Raw genomic sequence first — 20,521 nt, 5'->3', positions numbered from 1 at the left:
AAAAACAGCTTAGTTTTTTAAATGGCAAACACAAAATATGCAACATTTTCCCCAAAAAATGTCTCAAAGTGGAATATTTCATGTGACGTAATTGGAGCCTTGAATAGGTCAATAATTCATAATGACATTGATTTTGATTCATTATTATTTGTTAAAGAAAGAAACATTTTATTGTTACATTTCAGCTGTTTGCTCTTTTATATCACTTTTTATGTTTTAAATTTTTTTTAATCGTATTTTTAGAATGTGCCACGGGGCCGTTAAAATATTACCTGCGGGCCGCAAATGGCCCCCGGGCCACACTTTGGACACCACTGATGTAGGGCATGGATTACTGACACTTCTGAGTTTTTAACTCCACAACCAATTTGTAACGAAACTTTGTGGTAGGTTGCCACATGTACAACAAAGACACAAAACTCTACACTGCAAAAAGTCAGTGTTCAAAAACAAGGAAAACAAATTCCAAAATTAGGGGTATTTTATTTGAACTAAGCAAAATTATCTGCCAATAGAACAAGAAAATTTGGCTTGTCAAGACTTTCCAAAACAAGTCACATGAGCTAACCTCAATGAAGCCAAAAATACCTTAAAATAAGTATATTGTCACTAATAACAAGTGCACTTTTCTTGGTAGAAAAAAAAAAAAGAGACCTTTTTGCTCAATATGTTGAAAAATATTCTTAAATGAAGTAAATGCTAGTGCCATTATCTTGACATAATGATATGCGCTCGGCATTACATTTCTTGAAACCAGCAAACTTATACTAAAAACAAATTTATTGTTCTTAATGGAAAGGCAACAAGGCAACCGCTTGTTACTCTCGGGGTCTCCTAGCCGCTCAGGCAAATCATATTGTCTAAAAATGTATTTTTCCATCGATAACATGACATCATCGCGCCAAGTGCGTGCTCTTTCAGTCAATTAGTGCGCATATATACAGCCCGCGCCCCCAGCCAAATTTTATAAAATTGTAATTTCTAAGAATTCATCTGAATGTGCATGAACTATTTCTGTTCAAAATTGTTCAAAATTGTTAGAAATGTCACATGTTAAATGTTTAAATATTAACTGTCAGTTTACTGTACTGTGCCAACTGTACTACTATATGAGTACGTATTTTCTATTGTTTCATTGAAAATAAAACAGCAAAGTCCATTTGGCTGTCATCTGTTTTAATTATGAGACACAACTGTGTCAAAATCATGATTTTTTTGTTCATGCTTGAAATAAGAAATTATTACTTTGAAAAATGTGTTTTATACTTGTGAGTGTTGATGACACAGCTTTGCAACAGTTGATATTCTAGTTTCAAGCATGTTTTACTCAATATAGGTCATCAAATCTCAGCAACAAGCTGTAATATCTTACTGAGATCATTTAGGACCAAAACCCTTAAAACAAGTAAAACACTCTAACATAAAATCTGCTTCGTGAGAAGAATGATCTTATCAGACAGAAAATAAGCAAATATCACCCTTATTTGAGATATTTAATCTTACCTAGATTTCAGTTTTTGCAGTGTGGCTAAAAATTCTCAAAAAATATTGTTTTTTTCTTTAAAAAAAGAACGCTAATTTGTCCTTTTGCAGACTGAGTCACAATGTAAGCATTCCCCCCAGCCGGCATGACAGATATTATTCTTCTGTGTGCAATTGCTTTGTGTTATTGATTTGGGTTTGTTGTTTTTGTTCACTGGCGTTGGCTTGTGTGAGTACTTGTAGTTTCTACGAAACACAGGAAGTAGTCAAATGTACTAGTGAAGGGGTAGCATTAAATGAGCTGTGCTTCATCCTACTCCTTTTCGAACATGGTGAATGTGTGAAACTGTAAAAACCAAATATGCACCAATGTTACCCCATGTGCATGTACGAATTGAACTATAAGAAAACTCAAATATTCCGTGTCACAATAGGAGTGACAGTAACTGTTAATTGTGTTTTGTGTGTGTGTGTGTGTGTGTGTGTGTGTGTGTGTGTGGCTTCACAGAACACCAAGTCAGAATGTACGCTGCTAATTGCAGAAATTGTCTGGCAAACGAACTAGACCTACGCTGTAAAAAAAATTCCGTTAAAACTACGGCAAGCAATTGCTATCTAACCCCGTAAAATCCCAAATACTTTATCACAGTTGCAAACTATGCGTTGCACCTCATCTCCTGTTATTACTTTACCAAAGCATTGTTCAACCCATCCTTCTGTACTGTTCCACATGTTTTTTCACCATGCTTTCTGTAACCAACCGGACCAAACTCACACGCATTACAAACATAGCAGCTAAAATCATCGGCCTACCCACTCCCAACATCTCAGATTTAAACCACAGGTCCATCACTCGACTGGCAAACACAATAGTCCAGGATATCACTCACCCACTACACCAATACATCATCCCACTACCAACAGGGCGCAGGTACAGAACCATGAAATTCCGGAGGGCCCGCCTCAGGAAAAGCCTGATCCCTGCAGCTATAGCCGCCCTTAAAAGCAGGCCCGGCCGACCTGTCTGACAAGCCTGTAAATGTGTTGGTCATGTGTGATGTCTTTTTGTTATTTTTGTTTTGTGATGTGTAATGTCTATTGTTTAAATGTACGGCAGTGAAAATGAATTTCCCCACGGGGACCAATAAATCTATCTAATCTAAAAAAAAAAGAAAAAAAAATGCAGTCGATTCCTGCAAACCAAGAAACAGTATATAACTTAAATTACTATGGTTATAATTTGTAGAAAACACATGACTTTACTGTGAAAATGTAAAAAAAATGTTTTTCGTGTCCAGTCACTCAGGCAAATCATATTGTTGATGTAGATTGTAGATGCCCATATCTGCTGTACAGATTCACTTGTTGCCTTATTTGTATTTGACTTTATTAAATGGATTTATATTAATGATTGGCGCAGTCGGACCGCAGCAGGAGGGGATAGAAAGACAAAAAAAAAGGAAAACAGAGGGGGAAATTGCGGGGACAAGAGGGGGATAAGACAGAGAGACAACAACAGAACAACAACAGAACAACATCAGCAAATACGATATGTACAAATATGATAGGAAAATTGATAGCAGTGAAGGAGTTAGTGAAGCAAATATCAATACCACAAAAATAATAATAAAGATAGCACTATTGACATTGAATAAAAATAAGAATGACCTTTATTATAAAAAATACATTTTTTTCAAATGCAACAATACATATATGTAATGATAACTTGAATTACAAAAGCAAGCAAATAATTGGAGGGGAAGAAAGAGAAGCGAACTGTACTAACCTTGTAGATTGTTATAGTAACAATAGGTTAAGCTTTGTCAGTGTGCCATCATATGCAAATACTGGAATGCCACACGCACGCAAATACTCTCAATTTTACCGTATTATCTATATTAAATATTTTGCAGATTGTACATTACAATTTAGAGCATACCTTAATTGTTTTAGGGCTTTGTGTTAAAGCATTAGCTTAGTTAACTTTTGGCTAACAACATGTTTTCTTGTATTTTTGTGGCAAGTCATTTCAGACATTGAGGGGTTGTATCTACCGTATTTTTCGGAGTACAAGTCGCTCCGGAGTCTAAGTCGCACCGGCCGAAAATGCATAATAAAGAAGGAAAAAAACATATATAAGTCGCACTGGAGTATAAATCGCATTTTTTGGGGAAATGTATTTGATAAAAGCCAACACCAAGAATAGACATTTGAAAGGCAATTTAAAATAAATAAAGAATAGTGAACAACAGGCTGAATAAGTGTACGTTATATGAGGCATAAATAACCAACTGAGAACGTGCCTGGTATGTTAACGTAACATTTTAGGGTAAGAGTCATTCAAATAACTATAACATATAGAACATGCTATACGTTTACCAAACAATCTGTCACTCCTAATCGCTAAATCCCATGAAATCTTATACGTCTAGTCTCTTACGTGAATGAGCTAAATAATATTATTTGATATTTTACGCTAATGTGGGTAATAATTTCACACATAAGTCGCTCCTGAGTATAAGTCGCACCGCCGGCCAAACTATGAAAAAAACTGCTACTTATAGTCCGAAAAATACGGTATGTGCTTCGTTGAAAACTGCATCAAAATTAACCAGGTTGCAAGTAGCTATTTAATAGATACGGAGCATTTAATTTTAATACATTTTTATTCTTAATAGCTCACTTGAGGGAACGTGTTGCGGAAGGTCATGTTGTGAGTTGTCCAGTGAAAGGTTATTTAAAGTATTTTACCGTAAATTCTATAGTTGTGAATTTGTCTTTGGAGATCGGTCTATTTTTTGTATTTTTTTTTTATAAACTGTTTGACATTATATCAGTTTTTTTCATATTAATTTACTGTAAGTAAGCAAAAACAGTTGTCAACTGTAAAATTACGGATTCAACGTCAACATACCATAATGTCCTGTACATTGTGACTGCATTTTTTTAAAGTGAATTCCTGGCAACCACAGCTGCCGGTATTTTAACGTTAATTGTGCGCAATTTTTTTTTTTTAACAGTGTATGTTTTTTTTCTGAACATACAGGTAGGTCTAGTTAGTTTGCTAGTTGTAGAGCATGAGTATTATTATTATTTAGGAGTATTATGGCATACAGTCGTCCCTTGTTTATCGCTGTTAAATGGTTCCAGTAAATGACTGCGATAAATTAATTTCCCCAAAGTAGCAATTGTTCAAATAAATCTAAAATTTTCAAAGCTAGAGAATTTAAAACAATGTTACGACCTTCTAAATAATGAGAGCCTTCTAGACTTGAAAATAACACCCTTTAGTCACCTTTACACTCTTTAAATCCAATATGGTAAAGCTGCCTGAGGCTGAGCCAATCACGATACTGAACAGCGCACTGTGATAGTTTAGGTCTCCTCTCGTGGACAATACTGATGTACTATTGATATTTACGTTTATTTAGTCATTTTTGTGCTTGAAAATGCTTCATTTATGACGGAAAATTGTAAAACATGCTCCCTCCAAAAATATGTGATGTTGTTAAGCCGCAATATTCATACTTGCCAACCCTCCCGATTTTCCCAGGAGACTCCCGAATTTCAGTGCCCCTCCCGAAAATCTCCCGGGGCAACCATTCTCCAGAATTTCTCCCGATTACCACCGGGACAACAATATTGGGGGCATGACTTAAAGACACTGCTTTTAACGTCCTCTCTCACCTGAAACCTTCACCCCTTAACAGCCGCATGCTGTCCGCTTTTCCTCCATATAAACAGCGTGCCGGCCCAGTCACACAATAATGTGGCGTTGGACAAGTTTAATAATGATCTTTACTCGAAGATGTCAAGAAATGCTGACACGTTATATGATCTTTAAACTGGTTTAATGTTAACGCAAGGCATACTTGATCAATAGCCATACAGGTCACACTGACGGTGGCGGTATAAACAAGTTTAACACTGTTACAAATATGCGCCACAGTGTGAACCCACACCAAACAAGAATGACAAACACATTTCGGGAGAACATCCGCACCGTAACACAACATAAACACAACAGAACAAATACCCAGAAACCCTTGCAGCACTAACTCTTCCGGGACGCTACAATAACATCTACGGCTTTTGGAGATCAGTGCACAACTGCACACACAACAAGAAGGAGACAAAGCAGAAGAACGAAGAAGAGACATGGCGACGACGAGTAAGAAGAAGAAATACGCTTGCAAGTTCCAAAATGATTGGAAAAAAGAATTTTATTTCATCCAGAAAAGCTCGAAGGGGAAGGGGTATGCTGCCTGCACCTAAACCCGCCCCCGCAACAACACCCCCAACGCCCCCCATCTCCCGAATTCGGAGGTCTCAAGGTTGGCAAGTATGGCAATATTTGAAATGTGGCGAGGAACTATTTCGTAGTATTATTGGCAATACATATTTTTATTATAATACCAAGAATACCTCTGTAAATTACTGGTTAGATTTCAATAAATAACATTTCAGCAAGGCAATGTTAATATTGGAGCAGAGCAATGTACACCACAAATATCATTACGTATAATTAGGGATGTCCGATAATGGCTTTTTTGCCGATATCCGATATTCCGATATTGTCCAACTCTGAATTACCGATACCGATATCAACGGATACCGATATATACAGTTGTGGAATTAACACATTATTATGCCCAATTTGGACAACCAGGTATGGTGAAGATAAGGTCCTTTAAAAAAAATAAAATAAGATAAATGAATTAAAAACATTTTCTTGAATAAAAATAAAGTAAAACAATATAAAAACAGTTACATAGAAACTAGTAATTAATGAAAATTAGTAAAATTAACTGTTAAAGGTTAGTACTATTAGTGGACCAGCAGCACGCACAATCATGTGTGCTTACGGACTGTATCCCTTGCAGACTGTATTGATATATATTGATATATAATGTAGGAACCGGAATATTAATAACAGAAAGAAACAACCCTTTTTTGTGAATGAGTGTAAATGGGGGAGGGAGGTTTTTTGGGTTGGTGCACTAATTGTAAGTGTATCTTGTGTTTTTTATGTTGATTTAATAAATATAACCCATTATTTAATACAAATAAAAAAAAAAAAACGATATCGATAATAAAAAATACAGATACCGATAATTTCAGATATTACATTTTAAAGCATTTATCGGCCGATAATATCGGCAGGCTGATATTATCGGACATCTCTACGTATAATGTTTCATTAGTTATGCAATAAAATATGACCCTTATTTAACTTGCTTATGAAATTATTGCGCTTTTGCAATTAATGTTTACTTAACTACGAGCATGGCAACAGGAACGTTATTTGTAATTTTCTTCAGAGAAGATCATAGTTTGCCAATGAAGACCAAAACTGCCTTGGCATCGTTGTCGTCATCATGATCATCATCATCATCATCATCGTCGTTGTTGCATTTCCTATTGTGTGGGATGCAGTGGTGCTGTGCATTTTCCAAAGTCACTGCAAAAGAAAACAAACAGCCCGTCCTGTTGTGTAACAGCTTGTTAGGGTGCTTTTGAAAGGAGTTAGAGCCTGTTGAGTCTGTGAATGTGTTGGTATGTGTTACGTAACGTCATGAGGGCAAGCCTTGACAGACAACGTGGAGGCGCCATGCTCATACAGTACCAATTCCTACTCCTGTTAATCGCTCTCATTTAGAGGTGATTCTCATCTGCACAATAGTCTATTCAAAATTGGCTAAATTAAAACTAAATTAAACTAATAATAATGTAATACAGTTATGTGCAATTAATGTCAGCCTATTGTCTGCTGTTATGTCAGAAATGTATCCCTGACTACAAACAGCAAAGAACCAGCACTTGGTTCAGCTCAGTGGAAGAACAGGCTTTTTAGCAGACGACGCTTCCATGTAATAGACTCATTAAAATTATACTCCGTGGGTTGTGTTTGGCAACAGAAGGTACGTTGAGAAAAAGGAAAGGCTAGAACAAAATAGCAGGTTCAGGGATTTGCAAGCTGGAAAATGCATATTTAGACTGACGGAAAAGTCTATGTTTCCTTATTTTCTCAGTATTTGAAGGGAGTTGTGCTAAAAAAAAAAAAAAAAAGCTATTTAAACAAAACTTTTGTAAAGTTTGCAAATACAAAAATATTTTTTTTTACTCAATATGACAGTATGACTGTCACACTCAATATGACTGTTATTTAAACATAACTCCTAAACCAAACATGCAAAATGGCTAATAATGCCTGAACTAATGTATCTGTGTGTTTTACTATAAATATATGCTTTTTTAAGGTTTGCAAACACAAAAATTTGTTTTTTACTCAGTATGACAGTAATGTTCTTAGAATCCTGAGATAATGCGAAAAAAAGCAATGCAAATGTATTCATACATTATGTATATATACATATATACATATACACATATATACAATTAGTTTTTTACTCAATATTACAGTATAACTGTCACACTCAATATGACTGTTATTTAAACATAACTCCTAAACCAAACAAGCAAAATGGCTAATAATGCCTAAAATAATGTATTTTTCTGAGTTTTACTAGAAACATACACTTTTGTAAGGTTTGCAAACACAAACATTTGCTTTTTTACTCAATATGACAGTATAACTGTCACACTCAATATGACAGTTGTTTAAACATAACTCCTAAACCAAACATGCAAAATGCCTAATAATGCCTGAAATAATGTATCTTTGTGAGTTTTACGAGAAACATGAGCTTTTGTAAGGTTTGCAAACACAAAAATTAGCTTTTTTACTCAATATGACAGTGTAACTGTCATACTAAATATGTAAGTTATATAAACACAACTCCAAAACCAAACATGCAATATGTCTAATAATATCTGTATCTGAAGGTAGTTGTGCTAAAAAAACAAAAAGCTATTTAAACAAAACTTTTGTAAAGTTTGCAAATACAACAATTTGTTTTTTACTCAATATGACAGTATAACTGTCACACTCATTATGACTGTTATTTAAACATAACTCCTAAACCAAACATGCACAATATCTAATAATGCCTAAAATAATGTATCTGTGTGAGTTTTACTAGAAATATATGCTTTTGTAAGGTTTGCCAACACATTTTGTTTTTTACTCAGTATGACAGTAATGTTCTTAGAATCCTGAGATAATGCGAAAAAACCAATACAAAATTATTCAAACATAACTCCTAAACCAAACATGCAAAATGTCTAATAATGCCTGAAATAATGTATCTTTGTGAGTTTTACTAGAAATATGAGCTTTTGTAAGGTTTGCAAACACAAAAATTTGCTTCTTTACTCAATATGACAGTATAACTGTCATACTAAATATGAAAGTTATATAAACATAACTCCAAAACCAAACATGCAATATGTCTAATAATGCCAGTATTTGAAGGGAGTTGTGCAAAAAAAAGAAAAGAAAGCTATTTAAACAACATTTTTGTAAAGTTTGCAAATACAAACATTTGTTTTTTACTCAATATGACAGTGTAACTGTCACACGCAATATGACTGTTATTTAAACATAACTCCTAAACCAAACATGCAAAATGTCTTCTAATGCCTAAAATAATGTATTTTTCTGAGTTTTACTAGAAACATACACTTTTGTAAGGTTTGGAAACACAAAAATTAGTTTTTTACTCAATACGACAGTAATGTTCTTAGAATCCTAAGATAATGCAAAAAAGCTATACAAAATATTCAAACATAACTCCTAAACCAAACCTGCAAAATGTCTAATAATGCCTGAAATAATGTATCTTTGTGAGTTTTACTAGAAACATGAGCTTTTGTAAGGTTTGCAAACACGGAAATTAGCTTTTTTACTCAATACTCTCATACTAAATATGAAAGTTATATAAACATAACTCCTAAACCAAACATGCAATATGTCTAATGATACCTGCATTTGAAGGTAGTTGTGCTAAAAAAACAAAAAGCTATTTAAACAAAACTTTTGTAATGTTTGCAAATACAACAATTTGTTTTCTACTCAATATGACAGTATAACTGTCACACTCAATATGACTGTTATTTAAACATAACTCCTAAACCAAACATGCAAAATGGCTAATAATGCTTGAAATAATGTATCTGTGTGAGTTTTACTAGAAATATTTGGTTTTGTAAGGTTTGCAAACACAACATTTAGTTTTTTACTCAATATGACAATAATGTTCTTAAAATCCTGAGATAATGCGAAAAAAAATATACAGAATATTCAAACATAACTCCTAAACCAAACCTGCAAAATGTCTAATAATGCCTGAAATAATGTATCTTTGTGAGTTTTACTAGAAACTTGAGCTTTTGTAAGGTTTGCAAACACAAAAATTTGCTTTTTTACTCAATATGACAGTATAACTGTCATACTAAATATGAACGTTATATAAACATAACTCCAAAACCAAACATGCAATATGTCTAATAATGCCTGTATTTGAAGGGAGTAGTGCAAAAAAAAAAGGCTATTTCAACAAAACGTTTGTAAAGTTTGAGATAATGCGAAAAAAGCAATAAAAAATATTCAAACATAACTTCTAAACCAAATATGTAAAATCTCTAATAATGCCTGAAATAATGTATATTCGTGAGTTTTACTAGAAAAATTAGCTTTTGTAAGGTTTGCAAACACTAAAATTAGTTTTTTCCACTCAATATGACAGTATAACTGTCATACTAAATATGAAAGTTATATAAACATAACTCCAAACCCAAACATGCAATATTTTTAATAATGCCTGTATTTGAAGGGAGTTGTGCAAAAAAAGAAGCTTTTAAACAAAACTTTTGTAAAGTTTGCAAATACAAAAAATCGTTTTTTACTCAATTTCACAGTATAACTGTCACACTCAATATGACTGTTATTTAAACATGACTTCTAAACCAAACATGCAACATGGCTAAAGATACTTGAAATAATGTATCTGTGTGAGTTTTACTAGAAACATATGCTTTTGCAAGGCTTGCAAACACAAAATGTAGTTTATTACTCAATATGACAGTAATGTTCTTAGAATCCTAAGATAATGCGAAAAAAGCTATACAAAATATTCAAACATAACTCCTAAACCAAACATGTAAAATGTCTAATAATGACTGAAATAATGTATCTTTGTGAGTTTTACTAGAAACATGAGCTTTTGTGAGGTTTGCAAACACAACAATGTGTTTTTTTACTCAATATGACAGTGTAACTGTCATACTAAATATGAAAGTTATATAAACATAACTCCAAAACCAAACATGCAATATGTCTAATAATGCCTGTATTTGAAGGGAGTTGTGGAAGAAAAAAAAAAAAGCTTTTAAACAAAACTTTTGTAAAGTTTGAGATAATGCGAACAAAGTAAAATCTCTAATAATGCCTGAAACAATGTATATTTGTGAGTTTTACTAGAAAAATTAGCTTTTGTAAGGTTTGCAAACACAAAAATTAGTTTTTTCCACTCAATATGACAGTATAACTCTCATACTAAATATGAAAGTTATATAAACATAACTCCAAACCCAAACATGCAATATGTTTAATAATGCCTGTATTTGAGGGGAGTTGTGCAAAAAAAAAAAAGCTTTTAAACAAAACTTTTGTAAAGTTTGCAAATACAAAAATTAGTTTTTTACTCAATTTGACTGTATAACTGTCACACTCAATATGACTGTTATTTAAACATAACTCCTAAACCAAACATGCATAATGTCTAATAATGCCTGAAATAATGTATTTTGTAAGTTTTACTAGAAACATACGCTTTTGTAAGGTTTGCAAACACAAAATGTAGTTTTGTACTCAATATGACAGTGTAAGTGTCATACCAAATATGGAAGTTATATAAACATAACTCCAAAACCAAACATGCAATATGTCTAATAATGCCTGTATTTGAAGGGAGTTGTGCTAAAAAAACGAAAAAGCTATTTAAACAAAACTTTTGTAAAGTTTGCAAATACAACAATTTGTTTTTTACTCAATATGACAGTATAACTGTCACACTTAATATGACTGTTATTTAAACATAACTCCTAAACCAAACATGCAAAATGGCTAATAATGCTTGAAATAATGTATCTGTGTGAGTTTTACTAGAAATATATGCTTTTGTAAGGCTTGCAAACACAAAATTTAGTTTTTTACTCAATATGACAGTAATGTTCTTAGAATCCTGAGATAATGCGAAAAAAAATATACAGAATATTCAAACATAACTCCTAAACCAAACATAAAAAATGTCTAATAATGCCTGAAATAATGTATCTTTGTGAGTTTTACTAGAAACATGAGCTTTTGTGAGGTTTGCAAACACAAAAAGTAGCTTTTTCACTCAATATGACAGTGTAACTGTTATACTAAATATGTAAGTTATATAAACATAACTCCAAAACCAAACATGCAATATGTCTAATAATGCCTGTATTTCAAAGGAGTTGTGTTGAAAAAATGAAAAAGCTACTTAAACAAAACTTTTGTAAAGTTTGCAAATACAACCATTTGTTTTTCTACTCAATATGACAGTATAACTGTCACACTCAATATGACTGTTATTTAAACTTAACTCCTAAACCAAACATGCAAAATGTCTAATAATGCCTAAAATAATGTATCTGTGTGAGTTTTACTAGAAACATACACTTTTGTAAGGTTTGGAAACACACAATTTAATTTTTTACTCAATATGACAGTAATGTTCTTACAATCCTGAGATAATGTGAAAAAAGCTATACAAAATATTCAAACATAACTCCTAAACCAAACATGCAAAATGTCTAATAATGCCTGAAATAATGTATCTTTGTGAGTTTTACTAGAAACATGAGCTTTTGTAAGGTTTGCAAACACAGAAATTAGCTTTTTTACTCAATATGACAGTATAACTCTCATACTAAATATGTAAGTTATATAAACATAACTCCAAAACCAAACATGCAATATGTCTAATAATGCCTGTATTTGAAGGTAGTTGTGCTAAAAAAACAAAAAGCTATTTAAACAAAACTTTTGTAATTTTTGCAAATACAACAATTTGTTTTCTACTCAATATGACAGTATAACTGTCACACGCAATATGACTGTTATTTAAACATAACTCCTAAACCAAACATGCAAAATGTCTAATAATGCTTGATAATGTATCTGTGTGAGTTTTACTAGAAATATATGCTTTTGTAAGGTTTGCAAACACAAAATTTAGTATTTTACTCAATATGACAGTAATGATCTTAGAATCCTGAGATAATGTGAAAAAAGCTATAAAAATGTATTCATACATAACTCCTAAACCAAACATGCAAAATGTCTAATAATGCCTGGAATAATGTATCTTTGTGAGTTTTACTAGAAACATGAGCTTTTGTAAGGTTTGCACACACAACAATTAGCTTTTTTACTCAATATGACAGTATAAGTGTCATACTAAATATGGAAGTTATATAAAGATAACTCCAAAACCAAACATGCAAAATGGCTAATAATACCTGGACTAATGTATCTGTGTGTTCTACTAGAAATATATGGTTTTGTAAGGTTTGCAAACACAAACATTTGTTTTTTTCTCAGTATGACAGTATAACTGTCACACTCAATATGACTGTTATTTAAACATAACTCCTAAACCAAACATGCAAAATGTCTAATAATGCTTGATAATGTATCTGTGTGAGTTTTACTAGAAATGTATGCTTTTGTAAGGTTTGCAAACACAAAATTTAGTTTTTTACTCAATATGACAGTAATGATCTTAGAATCCTGAGATAATGTGAAAAAAGCTATACAAATGTATTCATACATAACTCCTAAACCAAACATGCAAAATGTCTAATAATGCCTAAAATAATGTATTTTTCTGAGTTTTACTGGAAACATACACTTTTGTAAGGTTTGGAAACACAAAATTTAGTTTTTTACTCAGTATGACAGTAATGTTCTTAGAATCCTGAGATAATGCAAAAAAAGCAATACAAAATATTCAAACATAACTCCTAAACCAAACATGCAAAATGTCTAATAATGCCTGAAATAATGTATCTGTGTGAGTTTTACTAAAAAAATGAGCTTTTGTAAGGTTTGCAAACACAAACGTGTTTTTTTTACTCAATATGACAGTATATCTGTCATACTAAATATGAAAGTTATATAAACATAACTCCAAAACCAAACATGCAATATGTCTAATAATGCCTGTATTTGAAGGGAGTTGTGCTAAAAAAACCCAAATAACTATTTGAACAAACCTTTGTGGAGGGGTGGCACATGTTCCAAAGAAAAAAACAATTACATTATTCTGAAGCTCCGGCTAAAATATCAGATTTAACGGAAATATCCACCCCTCAAAAAAATGACATTCTCTCTCTGCGTGTTACTCTCTATGAACCAGTAACTCTCCCGCTAATGAACAAACATACGGACAAATACACGTTTAAATAGTAAATGCATAAGATAGTTACAATTTGATCATCCTTTAAAACAACACATTCTCATTATTTTACTACTAATAGTAAAAATACATTTGGAATTAAAAGTTTATGGGGCTGAGCGTTTCAATATCAAATGTAAAAAATTGGGAATAATTATATTCATAAATAATTTATATTTTTTTCCAATGAATTGAAAATGGTAATGGTTTCTAAATTGAGAAAAATGTGTTTACTGCTCTCATGTACATGCGCTTTTCTAACTTCAGGGTACTCAAAGCGCTTTGACACGATTTCCACATTCACCCATTCACACACACATTCACACACTGATGGCGGGAGCTGCCATGCAAGGGCCTAACCACCACCCATCAAGGGTGAAGTGTCTTGCTCAAGGACACAACGGATGTGACTGGGATGGCGGACGCCGGGGATCGAACCAGGAACCCTCGGTTTGCTGGCAAGGCCGCTCTACCAACCGAGCCACACCGTCCCATGTATATAATTTCACTGTGAATCATTGATTATTTACCTTAACACCAGAAGCATGTTGGCTAATTTACCAATCTCAAACAGTATATATATTTTATCCACTGAGTTGGTTAAATAATATTTATCTAAATCTATATTCAGCATTTATTTAAACATTTATTAGTCATATTTTTACTCTAGTATTAATCATTCATCTTCAATCTCTTGATTTATTTCAACGTATTGTATTTTATTTTCTATGTAATTATTCTTCATTCATTTTATCTACTTTTTTGTAAGGAGATTCCGATCAGGGTTTTTTGTCGCCGATTTCTTTAGTGAGATCGGCCGATACCAATCGCATGTATTAACATTACATTAACGTGTAATGTAACAGACATAGTTTTTTCTCTCCAATGTATTTGTGGTTAGTGCTATTGTCAGTTTACAAAATCAACACAATATTTCAACTAATTCCTTATTCTCTTCCTTTGTGTGTAATGTGTTCAGCATCGTTCTCTAGTGATAATGATACCTGATTATGTCACTTTAGATATGAATAAATGCAGTTTATTTGCCGTGAAAAAGGTAATTATCATTAGCTTAGAGGAACGTCTCCAAAACTGTGTATGGAGACACATAATTAGCTGATAGCTGCTCGTCAGCCGGGGGACAAAACATATATACGGTGTCAGCCAGAAGGGATCTGCAATGGTGATCACATACTTTTATACAAAAATTGACTGATACTGCCCATCGATTGGCACATTCACACACTTATTAACCAGTTTTCTCCCTGTCCTTCTGTAGGTGGATGTCTTGAACCATGAATGTTTTGGGATCTCCATCAAGGCCAGCCAAGTGAGTGCAGTGCACATTCCAGCCTCTCCTTACATGTTTACCTTCCCCTGCCTTAGCTCTTTAATCGCAGGCGACTGTCACAGTGGCCACAGAATCACTAACCCAGTATGTGCAAGGTGTTGCAGGTCATGGGCCTCGGGCACAGAGGGCCTCTGTTGAGAATTATTTGCTTTGCCTCGGCTGTTGGCTCCGGCTTCCAACCGGTGGCCCCCCTCCTCCTCCTCGTCCTACCAGCTTCCCTCCTCTCCCTTTTTCCACTCTCCCCCTTGCTTCCTAGCTGGTCCATATGGTCAGAATCTCACCTAATCTCGCGGACCGTCTCCATATATGTCACTCCTGTTTTTGTGGTCTTGAGTTTGTTAAGAGGCAACATTGTAGCAGTGGGACAAGATGAAGGGAATGCAGCGTAATCCCGTCTCCTCTACTTGTCATTGCAGTGGAGTGGCAAGATCGGACAGCAAGATCAGCGCTAAAGCCCTCTTTGGTAAGTCATGGCATTCTTTAGGAACCCTTTGTTTGATTTTGATATGTTTTTGTGCAACTTTCTATTTTTGTTTTATTATCTGTTCAATATCAACTTGTCTTTTTACATAGGCAGGTTTTCTTTTATTTTGGTGACAATCTTATATTTGCTAATCAAGGGTCACGGGTGAGCTGAAGCCTATGTCAGCTGACTTAGGGGAGAGGCGGGGTAAAGTACACCCGGAAGCAGTCAATCACAGGGTACAGATACACAAACAAACATTCACACTCACACCAACAAACATCTTAAAAAAGTCTCCATTTGCCCTAACATGCATGGATTGTGGGAGGTGGAGTTTCGAACTTATAGAACCACATGCCTGTGAGGTACACACACCAACTGTTCTGACTAGTGTTGTCCCGATACCAATATTTTGGTACAGGTACCAAAATTATTTTGATACTTCTCTAAATAAAGGGGACCACAAAACATTGCATTAATGGCTTTATTTTAACTAAAAATCTTAGGGTACATTAAACATATGTTTCTTATTGCAAGTTTGTTATTAAAGGCCTACTGAAAGCCACTACTACCGACCACGCAGTCTGATAGTTTATATATCAATGATGAAATCTTAACATTGCAACACATGCCAATACGGCCGGGTTAGATTAGTAAAGTGCAATTTTAAATTTCCCGCAAAATATTCTGCTGAAAACGTCTCGGTATGATGACGTTTGCGAGTGACGTCACGGATTGTGCGGACATATTGGGACAGCATTGTGGCCAGCTATTAAGTCGTCTGTTTTCATCGAAAAATTCCACAGTATTATGGACATCTGCGCTGGTGAATCTTTTGCAATTTGTTTAATGAACAATGAAGACAGCAAAGAAGAAAGCTGTAGGTGGGATCGGTGTATTAGCGGCCGGCGCGTGCGTGCCGCTATGTGCATGTCACGTACGTAACTTTGGGGAAATATATGTGCTGCATGAACTTTGGGGAGGTGAACGGTACTTTGGGCTGTGGGATTGAGTGTGTTGTGCGGGTTATATGGAAGGGAGGGGGCAGGTGTTTGTTAAGCGGGATTAATTTGTGGCATATTAAATATAAGCCTGGTTGTGTTGTGGCTAATAGAGTATATATATGTCTTGTGTTTATTTACTGTTTTAGTCATTCCCAGCTGAATATCAGGTCCCACCCGCCTCTCACAGCATCTTCCCTATCTGAATCGCTTCCACTACCCTCTAATCCTTCACTCTCACTTTCCTCATCCACACATCTTTCATCCTCGCTCAAATTAATGGGGTAATCGTCGCTTTCTCGGTCCGAATCACTCTCGCTGCTTGTGGCCATGATTGTAAACAATGTGAGGAGCTCCACAACCTGTGACGTCACGCTACTTCCGGTACAGGCAAGGCTTTTTTATCAGCGACCAAAAGTTGCAAACTTTATCGTCGATGTTCTCTACTAAATCCTTTCAGCAAAAATATGGCAATATCGCGAAATGATCAAATATGACACATAGAATTGACCTGCTATCCCCGTTTAAATAAGAACATTTCATTTCAGTAGGGCTTTAAATAAAATAGTGAACATACAAGACAACTTGTCTTTTAGTAGTAAGTCAGCAAACAATAAAATATAATAGAATAGAAAGTACTTTATTGATCCCTGGAGGATGTCTTAATTTAGTCTGCTGACATATGCAGTAACATATTGTGTCATTTTCCATTGTATTATTTTGTCAAAATTATTAAGGACAAGTGGTATAAAATTAATTATTAATCTACTTGTACATTTACTGTTAATATCTGCTTACTTTCTCTTTTAACATGTTCTATCTACACTTTTGTTAAAATGTATTATAATCATTTATTCATTTGTTTGGACGCTTTCCATTAGTTTTGGATGATAACCCCACATTTGGGTATCAATCCGATACCAAGTCATTACAGGATCGTACATTGGTCATATTCAAAGTCCTCATGTGTCCAGGGACATATTTCCTGTGTTCATAAACATAATATACATTTTTTAAAAACGAAAGAAGACGTGATGCCAAAAAATATCGATGTAATCATTGTAGTATCGACTAGATACGTACCTGTACTTGGTATTACAGTGGATGTCAGGTGTAGATCCACCAATGGCATTTGTTTACATTTTGATGCCGGTGAGCTATGGTGTGTAGTAGGAGTGTGACGGTACGTGCATTGTTTATAGAACCGTTTCGGTACGGGGGGTTCGGTTCAGTTCGGAGGTGTACCGAACGAGTTTCCACACGAACATATTAAGCTAAGCTAAAGTCTTAACAAGCTTCCTTCTGCCTGTTTCTGTCAGTCCTCTACACAGCACCCAGCATTGTCCCACCCACACAACCATCTGATTGGTTACATACAGAGCGGTAACAGCCAATCAGCAGTGCGTATTCAGAGCGCATGTAGTCAGTGCTTAGCGTTTAGCAGGTAAGCATCAGGCAGCGGACTCTCCCCAAATTATAATAAACACCTCCAAGTCAACTACTAGTAACATCACTATGAGCCTGTTGACCTTCTAGCAATATAAACTGCAGCTCAGCTCGCTCGCAGTCCTGGCTGCATTTTATATTGCAGCCAGGACTGCAATATAAACGCTAATTCGCTTTTAGCGTAACGTTAGCTCATTGTGCGGTGTGTGCGAGTGCGTGTGCGTGTGTGTGTGTGTGTTACGGACAGCAAAGCCCTGTCTGTCTGTTATTTCTCTTTACCTTTTTCTGTGTTGATTGAGCTGTGTTGAAGCAGCAAAAAAGGACATTATGTTAAATGAAGAGTTTCTGTCTCTGATAGTTGATATAATAATGTAAGTGCATCATTAAGCCTACATGAACTCCATGGTGTTCAGGGATGAATAGTCTCTTCTATTGCTATTCTATTATATTTAGTTCAGCTATAGTTACATTAATCATTAGTAATAGGGCAGCGTAGTTTTGAATGGCGGGGTCCCTGCTATCACATGTTGATAAAAATAAAACATTTACATAATAAAAATCAACTACAGGCTTCCCAAATGCTGTAATAAATTAAGCATGATGAGTTCACTTGAAACTGTTAAAAGGCCTACAGAAATGCAATTTTCTTATTTAAACGGGGATAGCAGGTCCATTCTATGTGTCATACTTGATCATTTCGCGATATTGCCATATTTTTGCTGAAAGGATTTAGTAGAGAACATCGACGATAAAGTTTGCAACTTTTGGTCGCTGATAAAAAAGCCTTGCCTGTACCGGAAGTATCAGACGATATGCGCGTGACGTCACCGGTTGTGGAGCTCCTCACATCTGCACATTGTTTACAGTCATGGCCACCAGCAGCGAGAGCGATTCGGACCGAGGAAGCGACGATTTCCCCATTAATTTGAGCGAGGATGAAAGATTCGTGGATGAGGAAAGTGAGAGTGAAGGACTAGAGGGCAGTGGAAGCGATTCAGATAGGGAAGATGCTGTGAGAGGCGGGTGGGACCTGATATTCAGCTGGGAATGACTAAAACAGTAAATAAACACAAGACATATATATACTCTATTAGCCACAACACAACCAGGCTTACATTTAATATGCCACAAATGAATCCCGCATAACCAACACCTCCCCCCTCCCATCCATATAACCCGCCAATACAAATCAAACACCCGCACAACACACTCAATCCCACAGCCCAAAGTACCGTTCACCTCCGTAAAGTTCATACAGGACATATATTTCCCCAAAGTTACGTACGTGACATGCACATAGCGGCACGCACGTACGATTGCGATGCAATGTTTGGAAGCCGCAGCTGCGTACATACTCACAGTACCGCGTCTGCGTATCCAACTCAAAGTCCTCCTGGTAAGAGTCTCTGTTGTCCCAGTTCTCCACAGGCCAATGGTAAAGCTTGACTGTCATCTTTCGGGAATGTAAACAATGAAACATCGGCTACGTGTTTGTGTTGCTGCAGCCGGCCGAAATACACCGCTTCCCACCTACAGCTTTCTTCTTTGCTGTCTCCATTGTTCATTGAACAAATTGCAAAAGATTCACCAACACAGATGTCCAGAATACTGTGGAATTTTGCGATGAAAACAGACGACTTAATAGCTGGCCACAATGGTCTCCCAAAATGTTCTCTACAATCCGTGATGTCACGCGCAGGCGTCATCATACCGAGACGTTTTCAGCAGGATATTTTGCGGGAAATTTAAAATTGCACTTTAGTAATCTAACCCGGCCATATTGGCATGTGTTGCAATGTTAAGATTTCATCATTGATATATAAACTATCAGACTGCGTGGTCGGTAGTAGTGGGTTTCAGTAGGCCTTTAATGTTGCAATTTTTATATGTAGAAGAAAAGTTTTGTCATTGTATTTAATCTGAGCAACAATTTGAGGCAGTTTAATGTTGATTAACGTGGGCAGAATTATTATAGTGTTCCCAATGTTAAAAGGATAAAGCCATTGTTTACAAATTTGGTAAATAAATAACTAAAAAATCTATTTTTTGTTGTTTTCTTACTGTACCGAAAATGAACCGAACCGTGACCTCTAAACCGAGGTACGTACCGAACCGAAATTTTTGTGTACCGTTACACCGCTAATGTGTAGTGAAGCATGTTTAGCCATTCCTCGTCCTGCAGGGATGATACTTGTAAGAAACGTACTTTATTTGTCACCATGGAGACGAGGATTAGTGATTTAGAAGTAGCTAAAACACTGCCGACCGGGGCTGGTCTTTAGCCGCTAGCTAACTGGCCATGTCTTAAAGCAACTCTTCCTGAGGGCGTTTCAGTGTTATAACTTCAACGTTATTGTTAGTTTTTAAGCCAAAATGTGTCCATTCT

The 20,521-nt window shown here is 35.1% G+C and overlaps 1 protein-coding gene across 2 annotated transcripts in view; it reads left to right on the top strand.

Moving 5' to 3' along the window:
* Positions 1-20,521, top strand: part of eps8l2 (EPS8 signaling adaptor L2) — a 111,473-nt gene that overhangs the window by 19,037 nt on the left and 71,915 nt on the right. The window contains exons 2-3 of one of the 2 annotated variants that reach the window (XM_062061016.1): positions 15,154-15,204; positions 15,642-15,688. In XM_062061016.1, the coding sequence (XP_061917000.1) occupies positions 15,170-15,204; positions 15,642-15,688 (82 nt within the window). In that variant the 5' untranslated portion in view covers positions 15,154-15,169. Of the gene's footprint in view, positions 1-15,153; positions 15,205-15,379; positions 15,689-20,521 lie in introns of those variants that run through there. The other variant, XM_062061015.1, reaches the window with a different exon arrangement.

Source organism: Entelurus aequoreus, linkage group LG10, assembly GCF_033978785.1.
Source record: "Entelurus aequoreus isolate RoL-2023_Sb linkage group LG10, RoL_Eaeq_v1.1, whole genome shotgun sequence".
Taxonomy (NCBI): Eukaryota; Metazoa; Chordata; class Actinopteri; order Syngnathiformes; family Syngnathidae; genus Entelurus; species Entelurus aequoreus.
Note: the sequence above shows the minus strand (reverse complement) of the source record. Positions and strands in the feature narration are given on the sequence as shown.